At 35.6% G+C, this 17,811-nt stretch overlaps 1 protein-coding gene across 3 annotated transcripts in view; it reads left to right on the forward strand.

Moving 5' to 3' along the window:
* GRIA4 (glutamate ionotropic receptor AMPA type subunit 4) overlaps positions 1-17,811 on the forward strand; it is a 613,307-nt gene that overhangs the window by 527,872 nt on the left and 67,624 nt on the right. For all 3 annotated transcript variants that reach the window (XM_065944105.1, XM_065944106.1, XM_065944107.1), the window contains exons 6-8: positions 4,214-4,372; positions 9,303-9,470; positions 11,161-11,265. In XM_065944105.1, the coding sequence (XP_065800177.1) occupies positions 4,214-4,372; positions 9,303-9,470; positions 11,161-11,265 (432 nt within the window). The remainder of the gene's footprint in view (positions 1-4,213; positions 4,373-9,302; positions 9,471-11,160; positions 11,266-17,811) is intronic.

Here is a 17,811-nt window from a genome sequence, read left to right on the forward strand (position 1 = left end):
TGAAAATTGAAAACATATGAAAAGTGAAAGTGAAAGTCGCTCAGTCGTGTCCAACCCTTTGCAACCCTATGGACTGTATAGTCCATGCAATTCTTCAGGCCAGAATACTGGAGTGGATAGCCATTCCCTTCTCCAGGGGATCTTTCCAGTCCAGGGATCAAACCCAGGTCTCTCACATTACAGGTGGATTCTTTACCAGCTGAGCCACAAGAGAACCCCTATTTCTTAAAGGGGAAACACATATTTGTGTAAAAATACACAAGAGCATAATTTTAAAAAGACAAAGTTGGGAATCTTTTGGTTCTAATATGTATTTGCTGGGAGATCTTGAATAGTTTTGTTTTAACCCACTGACACTTGGTTTCCTTATTTGTAAGATAGGATCTATCTCATAAGTTTGTTGTGAGAACTAAACTAGACTGATAGTCACTGGAATGTGCTTACCACAATGCCTGATACATAATCAGCCCAGCATTAATATTAACTATGAATACACACTCCTGGGTCTTTCACTATCCCTTAGATGTCAGTATCCAGACAGTAACATGTATATATTGGCTAGTAAGAAATTCCTCTTTATTATTAAAATAAAAAGCAGTTTCCAAAATCATGGCTGAGACACATGCAACAGGATAGGTAACACTAGAGGTCTTCCTCTTCTTCTTGATTCCTACTATAACTGTAGGGTCATTGCTGCATAATTTATGTTCACCAAAAAAAGGAAAAAGATAAAATTTTTCTCAAGACTACTGAATCAAATTCACATTTCAAAAAAGATTTCCTAAATACCTAAAGGGGACAGACAGGAAAGCAAGTGCAGATGCTTCAAACTCTGTGTGTGTGGTTTACTTTTGTCTGAGTTAATATCTTTGGTTATAACAATTCACTTTTGTAATATACTTTTTTATCTCTTTCCTATAATTGTTCACTTACAAAATTGGGTGTGTATTTTTGTAAGTGACCTCAAATTTCTAATGGAAAAGTAGAACCTGGTATGGAATACATATGTAAAAGGTAGAGAGAGAGAAATGAGAGATAAACAGATAGGTAGTAGAAAGATATAGCTAGAAAATAAATAACTTCTTTCCATAATTTTTTTAACTTAGTTAACTACCTCTGAACCAAATGAGGTGACACCTTCCTGTCCACCTTCCTCACTCCACCTGCTGGGACTTGAATTTTTCCCTACCACATGTGAATGGCCTATTTGCTCTCTTCTCATCCACTGCCATTTCCCAAAACTATGAGGGCTATAGTGACTGATATAATCAAAGCTTTCACCCTCTCTGTCTCAAAACTTTCTATCTTCTTTTAAACCACTTTGTAATTAAGCTGAACTGCTGTGAAAAGTGTTACACATCACAGACTCAGAATACCATAAAACCTTAATATTAATATAAGACATTTTCACATAAAACACGTATCTGCTTAGGTGTCTTATGTTTGATGTTTTTCATTCATCTCCTGTATCCTCCTCCATGCTTCATAAAAGGCACTCAGAGGCATTTCAGAAATATTGATACTTGTTAAATTGAGTTGAATTGAACTAGAAACATTTATATCCTTTTCTCGTGTGTTATATTTTTTAATTGAAATATACTTGATTTGTAATGTGTTAGTTTCAGATGTAGAGAAAAGTGACTCAGTCATACACATACTCATGTGTGTGTGTGTATATGTATCTATATATATTCTTTTTCAGATTATTTTCCATTATAGATTATTAAAAAATATTGAATGTAGTTCCCTACTATATATGTTAGCATATTGTTTATCTATTTTGTATGTAGTAGTATAGATTGGTTAATCCCAAATTCTTAATTTATCCTTCCTATCTCTCCTCCTTTAGTAAACATAAATTTGCTTCCTATGTCTGTTAAGTCTGTTTTGTAAATGAATTAGTTTGTATTATTTTACTCTGATTCCACATACAAGTGATATCATATGATATTTGTCCTTCTTTGTCTGACAATTCATTTAGTATGATAATCTCTAGGCCCATCCATGTTACTGCATGCACTCATTCTATTACAGTTGAGCAATATTTCATAATGTGTATATGCCATATCTTCTTTATTCACTCATTTGTTGATGAACATTTAGGCTGTTTCCATGTCTTGGCTATTGTAAATAGTGCTACTGTGAACACTGGTGTTCAGTGTTTGAAAAGATGCCTTTTCAAATTTGAATTTTCTCCAGATATATGCCCAAAAGTAGAACTGCTGAATCATATGGCAACTCTATTTTTAGTTTTTTAAGGAATCTCGATACTCTTCTCAGTAGTGGTTATACCAATTTACATTCCCATCAAATAGTATCAGAGGGCTCCCTTTCCTCCACATCTTCACCAGCATTTATTATTTGTAGACTTTTTGAAGATGTCTATTTTGACTTGTGTGAGGTGATCCCTCATTGTGATTTTGATTTTGCATTTCTCTGATGATAAGCAATGTTGAGCATTTTTCATGTTCCTTTTGACCATCTGAATGTCTTCTTTGGAAAAATGCCAATATAAATTTTCTGCCCATTTTTCTTTTTTCTTTTTTTTTTTTTTTGATTGGGTTGCTTGTCTTTTTGACATTAAGCTGTATGAACAGTTTGTATATTTTGGAAATTAAGTCCTTGTCAGTCATAACATTTGCAAATATTTTCTTCCACCCTGTAGGTTGCCTTTTTATTTTGTTTATGATTTCCTTTGCTGCTCAAAAGTTTTTAAATTTGATTAGTTCCAATTTATTTATTTTTGATTTTATTTATTTGGATTTGGGAGACTGACCAAGGGAATATTGCTCAATTTATGTCAGAGATGATTTTGCCTATGTTCTCTTCTAGGAGTTTTATGGGGTCAGGTCTTGTACTTAAATCTTTAAGCCATTCTGAGTTTATTTTTATGTATGGTGTGAGGGAGTGTTCTTAGCTCATTGATTTATATGCAGTTGTCCAGCTTTCCCAAACCACTTGCTGAAGAGACTGACTTCCTTTTCTCCATCATATATTCTTGCCTCCCTCATTGAAGATTAACTGACTGTAGGTGTGTTGTTTTTTTCCTGGGCTCTCTATTCTGTTCCATTAACCAATATGTCTGTTTTTGTGCCAAGATCATGCTGTTTTGATTACTGTAGCTTTATATTACTGTCTGAAGTATGAGACAGTTAGACCTCCACCACTGTTTTTTTCTTGAAGATTACTTTTTAATTATGGGTCATTTGTGGCTCAATATAAATTTTAGGATTATTCTAGTTCTGTGAAAAATGTCATGGATTTTTTGATAAAGTTCTCATTATATCTATATATTACTTTAGGTAGTTGACCATCTTAATAATATTAACTCTTCCAATCCAAGAGCATGTTTTATTTTTCTATTTCTTTGAATCATCTTCAGTTTCCTTTATCATTGTTTTATAGATCTTAGCATTTAACTCTTTCACCTCTGTGGTGAAGTTTATGCCTAAGTATTTTAAGGTTTTTTGATGTATTTAATGATTTTTTTTACATTCACTTTCTGATATGTATTATTAGTGTTAAAAATGCAGCAGATTTCTGTATATTAATCTCGTATCCTATTACCCATACTAAATTATTTTACCAGTTCTAGTAGTTTTTCTGTGGAATCTTTAGAGTTTTCTATATATAATATCATGTCATCTGCAGATAATGACAACTTTACCTTTTTCCTACAATTTGAATAATATTTTGTTTCTTTTTCTTGTCTGATTGCTGTCGCTAGGACTTTCAATAGTATGTTGAATAGAAGAGGTGACAGTGGGCATCCTTGTTTTATTCCAAATTTTATCAAGAAGGCTTTCAGCTTTTCACCATTGAATATTATATTGGCTTTGGGTTTGTCATAAATAACTTTTATTATGTTGATATATGTGTCCATTATATCCACTTTGATGGGAATATTTATCATGAGTGGATGGTGAATTTTGTCAAATGTTTTTTTTTTTTTATCTGTTGAGATGATCATGCGATATTTGTCTTTTTCCTTGTTGATGTGGTGTCATGTATTAGATTTTGAATGACAGAGTTTAACAGCTAAATTGACATAATTGTTATTATGTTAACATTGACATAATCTTCCAGTTGTTTATAGCCATCACTTTTAAACCATATTGGTTATCGATTCACATTAACATTGAGGAGCCAAAATGTGAGCTACTAACTCCAATAATTAATTAAGCTTAACTGGCTGTCATACTGATTTTTATAGGGATTCAAGGATATTTCTCTTGAGAGATTTATACACGGTGGAGCCAATGTTACAGGATTCCAGTTGGTAGATTTTAATACACCTATGGTGACCAAATTAATGGATCGCTGGAAGAAACTAGATCAGAGAGAATATCCAGGATCTGAGACACCTCCAAAGGTATTTGTTTGTTTTTATTTTATGTATTTTTAGTACTTTTTAAAATTTAAGGTAGAAAGTTCATTATGCAGTTCTTCTAGTAATATTTTGTCAGGCACAGTGTGGCATGGGGCAGAAATACTTTGTCACTATTTGTCACACAAATCAATATTTTCCAAATTTTTATATTTTATGGATGAAATGTTAGCCATTTGCTCAAGTAGTTTATTATTATAATTAATTTGCATATGAACATCCCTGAATAAATTATATACTTTTAAAATTTTTTATTAGCTAAATATATCAAATGTGAATAGCCACTAGTAACTATTCCACTCAGAAAACAACTATATTTGCTAAATGATTTACAATGAGTAAGGAAAGTGATAAAAAATGTAAAATATGTAGCTCCTGCAAAATTTCTCTTTCAAATTAACAGTAAAATGTCAGACTGTTCAATTTTATCTGACAGATATTGAAGTATGTTATTGATATTTGCAAAAGGAGTTGGTAAATTTCTGATCATAAGCATATTTTTTTCTCTCCTGAAAAGATAGATATCATGTAGATAATGGAATAATGTTTCTTAAACTCTAACTTAGTGGTTTTGAGCTTCTCCACAATAAGACGTTGAGTCAGTGATGCCATCCGACTCAATGGGCATGAGTTTGAGCAAACTCCAGGAGTTGCTGATGGACAGGGAGGCCTGGCATGCTGCAGTCCATGGGGTCGCAAAGAGTTGGACATGACTGAGTGACTGAACTGAACTGAACTGATAATAAGACATCATCGTTTAAACAACTTTTACTAATCTCTCATTGACAGTGTATTCAAGTAAAAAGTTTTCAAACATAATTTGGAAATTCAAGCCTAGAAAACTATAATCTATGGTAGAGAATCTCAGTTCTTCCAACTTTGTCAATTTCTTCTATGTAGTATAGCAGTTTGGCTAGTCATACCGTTTTCACTACTTTCAAAATGAAGCATTTATTGAGTATCCACTATGTGTCAAGCACTGTAGTCCACCCTATGATTTTACAAATTTCTAAATGCAAGATATTAAATGGTATGTTAACTGATTGTTCTTAAGTCAAGGACCAGATTTGTGAAATGTTTGCCCAGGACCAAGTTGTGAACTCCTTGAGCCTTAGACAAGTGCATTGTCCACTATATTACACCACTTTGCAAGCTTAGGTAATACATATGAAAGCATATTAAAAGGCAAAAATATCTTCAAGATGCACAACACCTTCAGGATAAAAAGAAACTTAAGAAGTCTTTTAGTCTGCTTTTCCTTCAAGCTGGCTCAGAGGAAAATTATCCCAAAAGCTCAATTATTTAAAATACTAACACACAAGTAAAAACAAGCATCAAGCTTCCAAACTCATCTGAATAATTTGCTTTACAGCAAGTTCCTCTCATTCTTCATCAGTGTATGTAGAGACCCTCTTGCCCTTCTCTTTCGTCTCTTCCTTCCTCACATATTTTTCAGCTAATTTTTTAATCTCAGCATTTCTTTTATAAACCATCTCTTCAAGTCCTTGTTATCCTTAGAGTTTTAGTATCTAGAATGGGCTTCAAACTTCTTGGCAGTGTTTTATAGTTTCTTGTAACTACTTTTTTTTAATTTCAGTAATAATATGTAGTATTATGTGTATGATATGTAGATAATATGTAGTAATGATATGTAGATAATATGTAGTAATATATGTCCACTGTGGTCCTTCTGTCCAGATACACTGGTGTGGCTATTCCTTCCCTCTCTTGCCTTTAGCCTATCACAAGGTTTACTATTTGATAATCTCCAACCAGACTTATCTATGCCATAGCTTTGGGCACTTTGTTTTGTCTTTCACAACTCTCTTAGTATGCTAGGCATCCAGTGACCATTTAATAAATACATGTAGTCAGTTCTAATTATTTATGGTAGTTACATTCTATAAAGCTGCCATGAACACTGAATTAGTGAATATTGAATCCTTACTCCTAGGGAGAATTACAAAATTAGGTCACAACAGTTTTGTCAACCAATCAACACATAACACTTTGTTCTATGTGTGTTTCTGTTTAAACATATCTTATTTAAGATATTGTTGATCAGTTAATAGTAATTGAATTCACAGCCAGTAGCACTATAACTCAAGCCTGAACAAAGCTTATCAAACATATTTTTTCTATAAAGCACAGCACAGCCTTCTTGCACTCAGGAACAATAGACAGCACTTTAACACTATACCTTTGGGCCATCTGTGTAGGCTTCTCAGGTGGCGCTAGTGGTAAAGAACCTTCCTGCCAATGCAGGAGACATTAGACACATGAGTTTGATCCCTGGATTAGAAAGAGTCCCTGTAGGAGGAAATGGCAACCCACTCCAGCATTCTTGCCTAGAGAATCCCATGGTCAGAGGAGCCTAGTGTGCTACAGTCTTGGGGTTGCAAAGAGGAGCACAGGACTGAAGTGACTTCACACACATGTAGTTGTCACAGTTCCTAGCCAGTGTCTAGCACACGTTTCAAAGAACTCTCAGATATAATATGAAATTTTATCCTCACAACTATACAAAAAGTAGTCATTATTTTATTTTGTTCTGTTTTGTGCTTTGTAACCGGAAAACATACTACACATTTCCTTAAAACTATGAACAGAAATAGAATTCATGTAGTTCTTTCTTCTCAAAACCTAGACTCTTGCTACTGCACTATGATTCCACCAAACTATACCTTTTTATATACAATCTTGGATAAACAGAATTCATTCCATCATTCTAATCACTGCTTAAAGCAATAAATAGTTCTAGATCAACACTTAGTTTCACTTATTGTTAGTTGCTCAGTCGTGTCCAATTCTTTGCAATCCCGTTGACCGTAGCCCACCAAACTCCTAAGTCTGTGAAATTCTCCAGGCAAGAATACTGGAGTGGATTGCCATTTCCTTCTCCAGGGGATCTTTCCAACCCAGGGATCTAACCCAGATCTCCCTCATTTTAGGCAGATTCTTTACCATCTGAGCTACCAGGGAAGTGCCACCTTACCTCCAAAATAAAGAGTATGTTTAATAAGAATTTCTAGATGCCATCTGGAAATTTATGGGCATATGTGCCCATAAATATGATTTCTTGGACTTTAGTACAATAGAACACATAGAAAATAATGAAATCCTTTTAAAAAGTAAAACCAATTTTAACTACTGCTTCTTTCCGTTTATCAGCTCTATGACCTGTCAAAAGGCTTTGCCACTGGCTTTGCTCTGCTGCAGTCTGTACGTCATTTGTTCTCTTTTGTAGTTCACTTGTTTCATAGAAACGAATGGACTTTTTAAACACAGCATGTGCTTTGGCTTTTTTGGTGTCATATCTTCTCAGTTTTTTTCCTCCTATTTAGAAAAGCAACAATAGTTTTCTTTTTTCGCTCTTGATCCAAAAATGCTAGCATTGCTTTTTTTTTTTTCCTACATCAATGCTTGTTTTTATTTTCTTGCCATCCAGAAAGATGATTTGATGGCTTTCTCTACTCAAAAATATGTTGGTCCAGGCAGGGGAGGAAGTATATCCATTTTTGGTTAAGTATCTTAATGTTCATCAACCATATCACTCCAATTGTGAGTGTGGATGCTTATCTTTAAGTCCATTTTTTCCATGCCCTTGAAGAATATATAGCAAGACTTATAATTTATATGTCACATATAAATCTTTCTGATGAAGCTTTAATTAGATTCTTTACCATTGAAAAGTTCTTTGTTAGAGTTTGTATTCTTTATCTTATCCGTATTTCAGTCCTTCCCTAGAAAACTGACTGCTATACTTAAATAGTCATATTGTCTAAGTTTACTTTCTACAATTTAAATTTCTAATGATTTTTCTTAATTTATAAGCAGCAAATCAAGATCATCTTCCATGTTCCATGTCACAAAACTACCCTTAATATAAGCTTGGAATGCGTTAATCATATAGAATTGTGCATATATGAAATTCTTGAAAAAGAAAAACTAGTTTTTCATCATGATCAGCAGTTGATGCTTTGCCACACTTCAAGAAAATTGTACCATATTTTTCATATGATTAGGAATTCTGTAAACAGATTTTACAAGTTTTCCCTGTTCTCTTGATTTTCAGATTAATCAAACCACATTTTCTTCTCAGTTTTTCTTCATTTTCTCTCTTAACCTTAATAAATCTTTTCCTGATATTATTTCTCTTTTCTCAAAGAGAAGCATAGGAGATCACCAGAAAACAGATGATCTATATTTCATTTCTCCACTTTGATCCTAAGTTACAATAGAAACAGAGAAATGATTTAACCTTCCTGAGCACACTCTGCAGGCATGGGCATAACAGTACTCATGTTTATTTAGCAATGTGTATATACGTTTGGTAAATAAGTAGATGTTACTTCTGTACCCTATATTTAAAGTAACAATAAACATTCCCATTCATTCTTCTGAAAAACTAGACAGAGATATACACTCTAAGTCAAAAAACATATATGAAATCTAATAAACACCTGATGGACATTGAGAGAAGGAAAGAGTGAGATATCCCAGCCCTCCTGAGGCTCACCCACAGCAAGAGACTATAAGGTAGACTGTGGAAATACTGCATTTAGCCTTTTTTAAAAAAAATACATTTGCTGTTTCTACTTGAACACAACAGAAAGACCTTACCTAGAGGACTTGCTTCTCCCAACTGATGGAAAACTGTGCAATAAAAATCATAGTGGTAAGAACTGATATACAGTCTTTGTAATAAAGCAATAGTAGAAATTCCTGCAGCTAGAGGAAATTAATTAAAGTTAAATTAAAGGAATTTAATTTAAGGGGAAGTTAAGGGCAGTAATTTATCTGCCCTTCAGACAGCATGGTACTTTATGTCACAAACCCACATAGTCCCCAGACAATTCCTAAAGATTGGTAAGAATTTAACATTTTACCATTATATTTACTTTAATTTTGTTAGTATACGTCTGCTCTGACTTATGATGGAGTCCTTGTGATGGCTGAAACATTCCGAAGTCTCAGAAGACAGAAAATTGATATTTCCAGGAGAGGAAATGCTGGAGATTGTCTGGCAAATCCAGCTGCTCCATGGGGCCAGGGGATTGACATGGAGAGGACACTCAAACAGGTAACTCACAATTTTATTTATGTTCAGTTTGTTTTACATGTGCATGTGTGCTAAGTCACTTCTGTTGTGTCCAACTCTTTGCAACCCTATGGACTGCAGCCTGCCAGGCTTCAGTGCCCATGGGATTCTCCAGGCAAGAATATTGGAGTGGATTTCCATGCCCTCTCCCAGGGTATCTTCCCAACCCAGGGATCAAGCCTGCATCTCTTATATCTCCTGCATTGGCAGTCAGGTTCTTTACCACTAGAACAACCTGAGAAGCCTTCAATTTATTTCATTGTCCTTTTTAAATGGAGTATTCAGGAAAACAAAATAATCTATCAGCAAAAACCTATATATTATAATTTCCATTTTAGCATATTAAGCCATTATCATTTCTGAGACATTTCTACATAGGATACTGGATAGAATGGTGGAGGTAGTGGTTTAGTCGCTAAGTCATGCCCAACTCTTTGCGAACCCATGGACTGTAGTCTGCCAGGCTCCTCTGTCCATGGAATTTCCCAGGCAAGAATACTGGAGTGGTTTGCCACTTCTCCCCCCAGGGCATCTTCCCAGCAAAGGAATTGAACCCGCATCTCCTGCTTGGCAGACAGCTTCTTTACCACTGAGCCACCTCGGAAGCCCACTAGATGTTTACTGGTGTTTATACGTTATGTAGATGCTTAGCCAGGATAAGCTAGGTTATGTCACAGTAATAAACAACCCCAAACTTTAGTGGCTTAAAACAACAAAAGAGGATTTCACACTCACAGACACACACCAGATTAGTAGGGGCACTCTGCTTTTTATAATCACTCGGGGACCCAAGGTGACATAGCAGCTACCATCTTGAATGCTACAAAAGGAAAAGAGTTGTAGGGAAGTTTATAATTGGCAATTAAATGCTTTAGCACTCATTACATCTGTTTATAACTCTTTTGTTAGAAAGAGTCACATAGACCTAGCTAACCAAAAAGGGTCCAAGAAGAACAAACCTACCTTGGACCCAGAATGAGGAAGAACCTGAAATATTTGGCATACACTCTTCTTCTACTAATCTATTGACTGCCTCAATAGACCTTCAAATTGCCTTGTAACCTTGGATTAAGTATTTATTTTAGTCTTTTATAGTTATACTAGCACTGTTTTTCAAATGATTACTGTAATATATGTGTATTTTTAGTAATACATTTTAAATGTTCTGAAATGCAATAGGTTTAGAACATAAGTTTAAATGAATTAAAGGGATTTGGAATAAAGTACACTTGAATATTTTCAAAAATATGTTTATCTTTCTGAATGTCAGTTTTAACATTAGCAAGGAGAAATATGATCTGCTGTAGTTATCAGGGTTATTTAACCTATTATGTGGATGTGTAGATAAAACTGAAAAGTAACTATAAAGGAAACCATATTTCTATTCTTATAAATAAAATTTCACAATTGAAGAAGTATAATGGAAACTTCATAATAAAAAAAAAACATATTTATCTTTCAAGTACATAACAGAATTGCTTATATATTTCTCTGATATTCCTCTATCCAATTCTATCCCAGTAGCTCAAATACCCCATGGCTTTTTTGAAGAGTTGCTTATAGATTATAGTTCCACAGCCATGTGTAGTCATAAGCCTAGCAGATGAAGTAAAGATTTCCGTAAGTACAATGGCAAATGGTTACATGTGTAGATTTTCTTTTTCATTCACAGGTTCAAATTCAAGGACTAACAGGAAATGTTCAGTTTGACCACTACGGACGCAGGGTCAATTACACAATGGACGTGTTCGAGCTGAAGAGCACCGGGCCGAGGAAGGTGAGTCGCACTGGACTGCTTTCTTAGTTTGCATTTGGCATGTTAAACGTCTTATAGGTGAAATACAGCCGGATAGGCTACATCTTTAAAAAATTGTGAGTATGGCTAACCCTTGAACAAAGCGGGATTTAGGGGATCTGACTCTGCACACAGTCAAAAATCTGTGCCAAAATTATAATGGGCCCTCCATATATGTGGTTCCTCCATTGCTGCAGTTCCACATCTGACGCTTCAACCAAAACAGACTGTATAGTATCGTGGTATTTACTGAGAAAAGAATCCACGTAAAAGTGGGCCTGAGAAGTTCAAACATGTGTTGATAAGGGTCATCCGCACTTATAAGTAATATCTTCTTGGTAATTCATCCTGAAATAAATTCTTGTGTCAATGATTGATATTTAATGGTGCACCAAAGCTGAAATGAAATATTTACCCACTGTTTATATTCCTTATCCAAAATAAAAGCACTTTTTTAAAGGCTTAGCAAAAAGAATCTCAGAAAACCCATAATATACTCTTCAGGAAAGCGCACAATATAAGTAAAAAACTTATTCATTTTCATGTAGTCATTTCTGAAACCGTTGGAGACAGAACAAGAAAACTACTTCTAATGGATAGGCATATCATAGAAGGCTAAATGTTCCTTAAATAAACATTCAAAGAAAAGAGATGATGGAAGATAATATTATTAAGATTACTGTTAGGTTGAAGAGAGTGAGAGATACCTAAGAACTTCAATTGAGGGACCAGGAAGGTGGTTCAGAAAGCTGCTGGTGATAGACTTTAGGATTTCAGAAGATAATTGCTGATCTTGTGATGTGACTAAGCATAATAAGCATCAGCAATGCTCTCAACATCCAAAAAGTGCTTTGTATATTGGAACAATACAATTCCACCACATAAATTGACTATAAACATTTTATACCTAACATATAACTTTTTAACATTCCTTTTCTCTAGCATTAGCTAAGATGCTTAAGAAAAATATGTGCAACTTACCTTATATAAAAATTATCTGTTTCAACACTTGGATGCTAAAAAAAAAACTTTCCCAAATATACTTTCCTGTGTTAATATAGTAGTGATAGTTACAATTTATGAAATGCCTTCTATGTTCCAAACACTGAACTTGGTGTAATTTAATCCTCACAATGAGCCTGTAATGGAGTACTATTTTCTCCCTTTTCCCAGTGAGAAAATTATACTGCAATTGTTGTTGCTGTTCAGTCACTCAGTCGTGTCTGACTTTTTGCAACCCCATGGACTGCAGCATGCTAGCTTCCCTGTCCTTCACCATCTCCTGGAACTTGCTCAAATTCATATCCATTAAGTCAGTAATGCCATCCAACCATCTCATCCTTTGTCATCCCCTTATTCTCCTGACTTCAATCTTTCCCAGCATCAGGGTCTTTTCCAATAAATTGGTTCTTCATAACAGGTAGCCAAAGTATTGGAGTTTCAGCTTTAGTATCGGTCCTTTCAATGAATATTCAGGATTGATTTCCTTTAAGATGGACTGATTGGATCTCCTTGCAGTCCAATGGTCTCTCAAGAGACTTCTCCAGCACCACAGTTCAAAAGCATCAATTCTTCAACACTCAGCCTTCTTTATGGTCCAACTCTCACATCCATGCACGACTCCTAGAAAAACCATAGCTTAGACTAGATGGAACTTTATCAGCAAAGTAATTTCTCTGCTTTTTAAGACACTGTCTAGGTTTATCATATCTTTTCTTCCAAGGAGCGTCTTTCAGTTTCATGGCTACAGTCGCCATCTGCAGTGATCTTGGAGCTCAAGAAAATAAAGTTTGTCACTGTTTCCATTGTTTCCCCACCTATTTGCCATAAAGTGATGGGACCAGATGCCATGATTTTAGTTTTTTTGAATGTTGAGTTTTAAGCCAGCTTTTTCACTCTCCTCTTTCACGTTCATCAAGAGACACTTTAGGTCCTCTTCACTTTCTGCTCTCCTGCAATAGATTATAGCTATTTGTCTAAGGCCTATAAATGATAAAACAAAGATTTAAATTCAGATATATCTGAATTCAGAATCTTTCTACTCATAAACCCACTTGAGTAGACTCTGCCCTAAAAGAGTTTATTTTCTAGCAGATTAGAATATAGTAAGTTCAATACAGCAGTTAAAGAGAAAGCATCTGGAAAGCCTAAAGCAGAAGAGATCACTTCCTGGTGGAGGAAAACAAATCAAAGAAGGCTGCATGGAGGAGCTGAGATTCAAAGTGAGGGTGTGAAGTTTAGAGTTTGAATAGGTAGAAATGGTAAGGGCAAGATCCAAGGACAGGCTGGAGGCAGGATAATTAAAGTCACACATCGGAAGATGGTAAAAGCTTTCAAAGTTGGATTTTGCTCCAGTTTGTCATAGTGTGTGCTTGTCGATTTGAAGTTGCCATGAAAACCATGAAAGACTTTCACCCTTTTAGTGACGTTGCAGTGAGTGCACACTGCCAGCCGATACAGAGCAGGCAGGAGCCTATATGATCCAGGTCAAGCAGGGTAGGACACGGAACATCAGTTTGAAAGCCAGGCTGTATGATGAGCCCTTTCAAGGGTACTTCCTGAAGAAAGGGACTGAGATACGCTGCCAAGAAAAAATTTAATGTAAACACTGATTCTACTCATCTGTCAGCACACAGTTTGCAACAAGAAAGAAAGAAACCCGTTTTAAGCTAAGTCCCTCTGCTAGTTATGGAGCAAACAGAATATTCTACAAGTCCCTGAGAATATTGACTAACTGGTAATCAGATTGTCACAAATCAAATTCTGCAAAATTAGCCATTTAAGTAGAACCTTTCTAAAATGCAAGAGACAATTCCATATTTCCCCAAACAGTAAGTACAAAAAGTAAAATGATCTCCTCATTAAATAAAGAATAATGGAAAAAGGAAGCTGGTGGTAACTAGTGATAACATCAAGTGAGTTATTTAAAGCAGCGAATCTTTTCATGGCCTATTGAACCATGATGGTAACAAAAATTAAGGTTTTTAGAGGAGAAATTTAAAGAATAGGTTGGGAAAGTAATGAACAGTACATCTTCGCTCTCAACTGATATTTGTCTAAAACTGTTAAAAGAAATATGAAGTGTGAATTGGTGTAGGCTTATCTATCCTTGTTTTTCTTGGGCATTCTCTCAGGAACATCAAACTTAAAAATGAACTACTGTGAGAAACACTAAGCTGGTGAGTCTGAGCAGTATGTCTGAAAAGCGAGCAATCATTCTTATAAACTGAACACTTGCCCATAAGGGAGCTATCTTTGAAAATAGATCAGAGAGTTAACAGATCAGTTTGTCTGGATTCTGTAACAGAAAATTGAGCAGAGTCTCATTAAGTAGAAGCCACAAAGCTCTTTCTGAAGTCTCAGCTCCTAAGTATTGTGGAATCTCCCTGGAATTCCAGTGATCTTACAAAAATGCTCTAAATCCAGGCTTCCATGATTTCAGTAATTCTTCAGGTCAGTTCAGTTCAGTCGCTCAGTCATGTCTGACTCTTTGTGACCCCATAGACTGCAGTACACCAGGCCTCCCTGTCCATCACCAACTCCCAGAGTTTACTCAGACTCATGTCCATTGAGTTGGTGATGCCATCCAACCATCTCATCTTCTGTCACTCCCTTCTCCTCCTGCCTTCAATCTTTCCCAGCATCAGAATCTTTTCAAATGAGTCAGCTCTTCATATCAGGTGGCCAAAGTATTGGAGTTTCAGCTTCAGCATCAGTCCTTCCAATGAATATTCAGGACTGATGTCCTTCAGGATGGACTGGTTGGATCTCCTTGCTGTCCAAGGGACTCTCAAGAGTCTTCAACACCACCGTTCAAAACATCAATTCTTTTGTGCTCAGCTTTCTTTATAGTCCAACTCTCACATCCATACATGACTACTGGAAAAACCATAGCTTTGACTAGATGGACCTTTGTTAATCATAAATATTATATTTATTGAGAGCAGATTATATGCCAGAAATATGAATGAAAATTTTTGCACATTTTAATTTTTAATCTTACAGCAATCTGAAAACTAGACATATTTTTCTCATTTTATATAAGAGAAAATTAAGGTTCAGAGAAACTAAGTAACCTGTACAGGGATGTTCAACTAGAAAGAGATGGAGCTGGGGTGGAGACCAAGGCTCATTATCTAGCTTCAAAGCTGCTTTCTTTACTGCCACAAAATATTATCAGTCTCAGGGCCCATAACTTTTCTCCTCAAGGTTGGTACAAGGATTAAGCCATCTTTTTCAGGACAGATCTGGTCAAATCATCTCTCCCAGGAACCAACTTTGAGTAAAACAGAGGCTTCTCACGGCCCCTCAATCCCTACATTGCAGGCAAAGTCTACCATAAATACAGAGATATTTGCTGTGTGCAGTGCTTAGTCACTCAGTTTTGTCCAACTCTTTAGCAACCCCATGAACTGCAACCCACCAGGCTCCTCTGTCCATGGGGATTCTCCAGGCAAGAATACTAGAGTGGGTTGCCATGCCCTCCTCCAGGGGATCTTCCCAACCCAGGGATTGAGCCCAGGTCTCCCACATTGCGGGTGATTCTTTACCATCTGAGTCACCAGGGAAGCCCAAGAATACTTGAGTGGGTAGCCTATCCCTTCTCCAGGAGATCTTCCTGACCCAGGACAGGGTCGCCTGCATTGCAGGCAGATTGTTTAACAGCTGAACTATGAGGGAAGCCCCTACTGTAAAAACAGAGATATTTACTCATACATTATATTATGGTTATGTTTGTGTACAATTCATCTTTAGGAATCCAAAGAAGACAAATATTTCCCTGACATTTCCTACAGCTTAGCAATTTAAATTCTTCCATATTTTTTACATTACATTTTTACATTACAAGAGCATTACAAAACTCTTGTTCACCCAATTTCTGTCTCTAGGGGAAAAAATATGCCTACTTTCCTACGTAAATGAGATCAGGCATGAGAAAAGTTCTTAGAGAGAAAAAATATCTCACATGAGGTTCTAGATACAAACTTTAATGTCTTTTACTTTAGGAAATGACTTTTGAGCTATTGCTCACCCTGTACTGTCCTTCTTCCCAGTAAGTCCATGGCCCACACAACATTTGTGTACAAACCATGGTTCTGTATCACAAAACTTGGATTTCTTTTTCACTAGAATTCCAAGGAGATTTAAGATAAATAGATATAGTTGGGTAAAATTTTGGTTATTATTTTAATTTTCCATTACTTCTAAATCATTTGTCTTGGGATGCAGGGAGATACTCATGAACCCACAGATTGTCCTTGAATACAAAATATCAAGGTCTTGTCAACATCTGAAGACTCTCCAGAATGTGTCTCAGATCTATAGTTTTTCTGTTGTGGGAACTCACTAACTCATTAACAAAGAAAATTTGCTTTCCCAGAGAATGGGCTACTGAGATCAGGAAGGTGGCTGCATTTTAATGGAGTACTAAACTGTGAAACTTATTTTTATGTTGTATAACTGTCATGTGCAAAGGTGAATTAACTGACATGCTTTTTAAATTATTTAAATTATTTTATTCAAATTATTTAAATTATTTTTAAGTACATGTAGAAGTTGAGGAGAGGGTAGGTCACAAAGGTATATTTATTTAGTTTTAATTAAATTTTTCACTGATGTTAAATGTGTTAGCACAAATTCCCTGGTAGCTCAGTTGATAAAGAATCCACCTGCAATGGAGGAGACCCCAGTTCAATTCCTGGGTTGGGAAGATCCACTGAAGAAGGGAAAAGCTACCCATTCCAGTATTCTTGGACTTCCCTTGTGGCTCAGATTGTAAAGAATCTGCCCACAATGTGGGAGATCTGGGTTTGATGCCTGAGTTGGGAGGATCCCCTGGAAAAGGGAAAGGTTACCCACTCCAGTATTCTGGCCTAGAGAATTCTGGCCTGGGTTGCAAAGAGTCAGACCAACTGAGTAACTTTCACTTTCACTTTCAAATTCATATGGGCAATTAAAAATAACTGCTGAATTGATTTATACTCATAATTTTGGATCAAATTAAGCAATGTAGCAAAGCATATTAATGAAAATTATTTTTATATATTCTGTTAATTATATATGCAATATTTATAAATAATATAGTGTTTCTTTTTGATATGCTAATGTTTATTTTATTTTAATATGTTCACAAATACTAACATGACAGTAAAAACTTGAAGGAAACAAGGCTTTCAAAACATTACAAACAGTGAACACAGACCAGTGAGCAACTTGTTGCGGTTCAGTCATTCAGTTGTGTCCGACTCTTTGTGACCCCGTGGACTGGAGCACACCAGGCTTCCCTGTGATCAATTGAATACATTTTATTGAAAACATGAGTTTTATCAACTGCATCTGGAAATTCAAGAAAGAAGTTTGGCAAGCATTAAATGAACACTCATATGGGTGTATGTAGCATAACAGTAAAGTATATGTACCATAACAGTAAAGTATATGGACTTGTAATTGTGCCTACCTTTATATTTGCTGTGCGTATAAATTTTAGGATGTATGTGTGTTTTTTTTTAAAGCATTGATTACAGTGTC

This window comes from Muntiacus reevesi, chromosome 9, assembly GCF_963930625.1.
Source record: "Muntiacus reevesi chromosome 9, mMunRee1.1, whole genome shotgun sequence".
NCBI lineage: Eukaryota > Metazoa > Chordata > Mammalia > Artiodactyla > Cervidae > Muntiacus > Muntiacus reevesi.